This window comes from Balaenoptera acutorostrata, chromosome 2 (genome assembly GCF_949987535.1).
Source record: "Balaenoptera acutorostrata chromosome 2, mBalAcu1.1, whole genome shotgun sequence".
In the NCBI taxonomy this organism is placed as follows: Eukaryota; Metazoa; Chordata; class Mammalia; order Artiodactyla; family Balaenopteridae; genus Balaenoptera; species Balaenoptera acutorostrata.
In genome coordinates, this window is record NC_080065.1 from 168,114,990 (window position 1) to 168,116,451 (window position 1,462).

At 41.5% G+C, this 1,462-nt stretch overlaps 1 protein-coding gene across 1 annotated transcript; it reads right to left on the minus strand.

The window, feature by feature from the left end:
* Nucleotides 1–609: 609 nt before the first annotated feature.
* Nucleotides 610–1,053, minus strand: LOC103014604 (ubiquitin-conjugating enzyme E2 variant 1-like). The gene is given in 2 exon segments (XM_028163450.2): nucleotides 610–757; nucleotides 884–1,053. Coding segments are annotated over 2 exon segments (318 nt in total).
* Between the last annotated feature and the right edge of the window lie 409 nt (nucleotides 1,054–1,462).

Below are 1,462 nucleotides of genomic sequence, written 5' to 3' on the forward strand. Positions count from 1 at the left end.
CCAAGGGTGGTAGTGGAGAGTGGGGAAAAGGATGATGGTTTGGAAGGAGGGCATCATTTAACACACTTAAGGAAAGAAACCAGGGATGCAGACAAAGCACCCCCACACACCCAGGAATAGTCCCACAGGCTGTGACCTGAAACCTTCACATCTACTCTAACTAGCCACTCCAAGATGGAGGGCTGTTGCAAGGAGGGAGGGAGGCAGAGGGAGGGGAAGGGGGAGAAGGCAGAGGCCCCAGGCCATGTAATCAGCAGCAAGGTGATTGTGTGATGTGTCTTTTCACATTTGAGTTAGATGTGCCCCACCAGTTATGATGCGAATCAATTTAAATATACTTTCTTGATCCCAGAAGTTCAACTATTTGGACAGTGGTTGCACTTGACAGGATGGTTTGTTATAGCACAACACATATTTCAAATGGACAAAAAATTAGTACCATTTACAGTATCTTAAAATAAACTGCCTTTGAATGGGAACTTCCTTTCTAGTACTTTGAGGCCTACAAGACGTATCTAGAAAATTTACTACTGTGGAGAATGAAGACTGCTTAAATCAAATGGGGGGTATGGGAGGGCCTGTGGCTTCCTTTTTTTTGGTTTGTTTTGATTAATTGCTGTAACACTGTCCTTCAGGCAGCTGAGGGAGTTTCATATTTTCTTTAGACATCATTAAGCGCTGAAGCTGTTGCAGGACAAATTTGATGCTCTATGAATTCTGTCATTTTGTTAGCACTGATATGGCTCTTGGGTCCACCACTCCATTAGAATTATTAACTCCATTCATATTAGTTTTTGTTACAAATCTTACAAAGGTGGGTGCTTCTGGATATTTAGGTCCACATTCTATTTTAAGGCTGTATATTCGGTTTTCATAAATTGTTCTTGGAGTCCCAATTATCATCCCTGTCCATCTTGTAAGTGTCATGTCTTCATCATCTTCTAGACCCCAGCTAACTGTGTCATCTCCTACTCCTTTCTGACCTTCTTTGAGCTCTTCCAACAGTCGGAAATTGTGACGGACTTTTACTCCTGAGCCTGTGGTGGCTGCCATCTTGCTTTGCTGTTGCTCCTATTGCCATTTTCTTAATTGTTTTGGGTTTGGTTTTGTAGGTCTTTTTTCTTACTTTCCTCTCTTGTTCTCTTCTCTTGTGGTTTGATGACCATCTTTAGTGTTGTGTTTGGGTTGCTTTTTCTTTTTGGTGTGTGTATCCGTTGTAGTCTTTATGTTTGCTGTTCCTATGAGGCTTTGATATAGCAGTCTATATATGTGCAAGATTGTTTTACTTTTCTAGTCTCTTTCCCGCCTAGAGAAGTTCCTTTAGCATTTACTGCAGAGCTGGTCTGGTGATGCTGAATTCTCTTAGCTTTTGCTTGTCTGTGAAACTTTTGATTTCTCCATCATATCTGAATGAGAGCCTTGCTGGGTAGAGTATTCTTGGTTGTAGCTTCTTCCTTTTCAT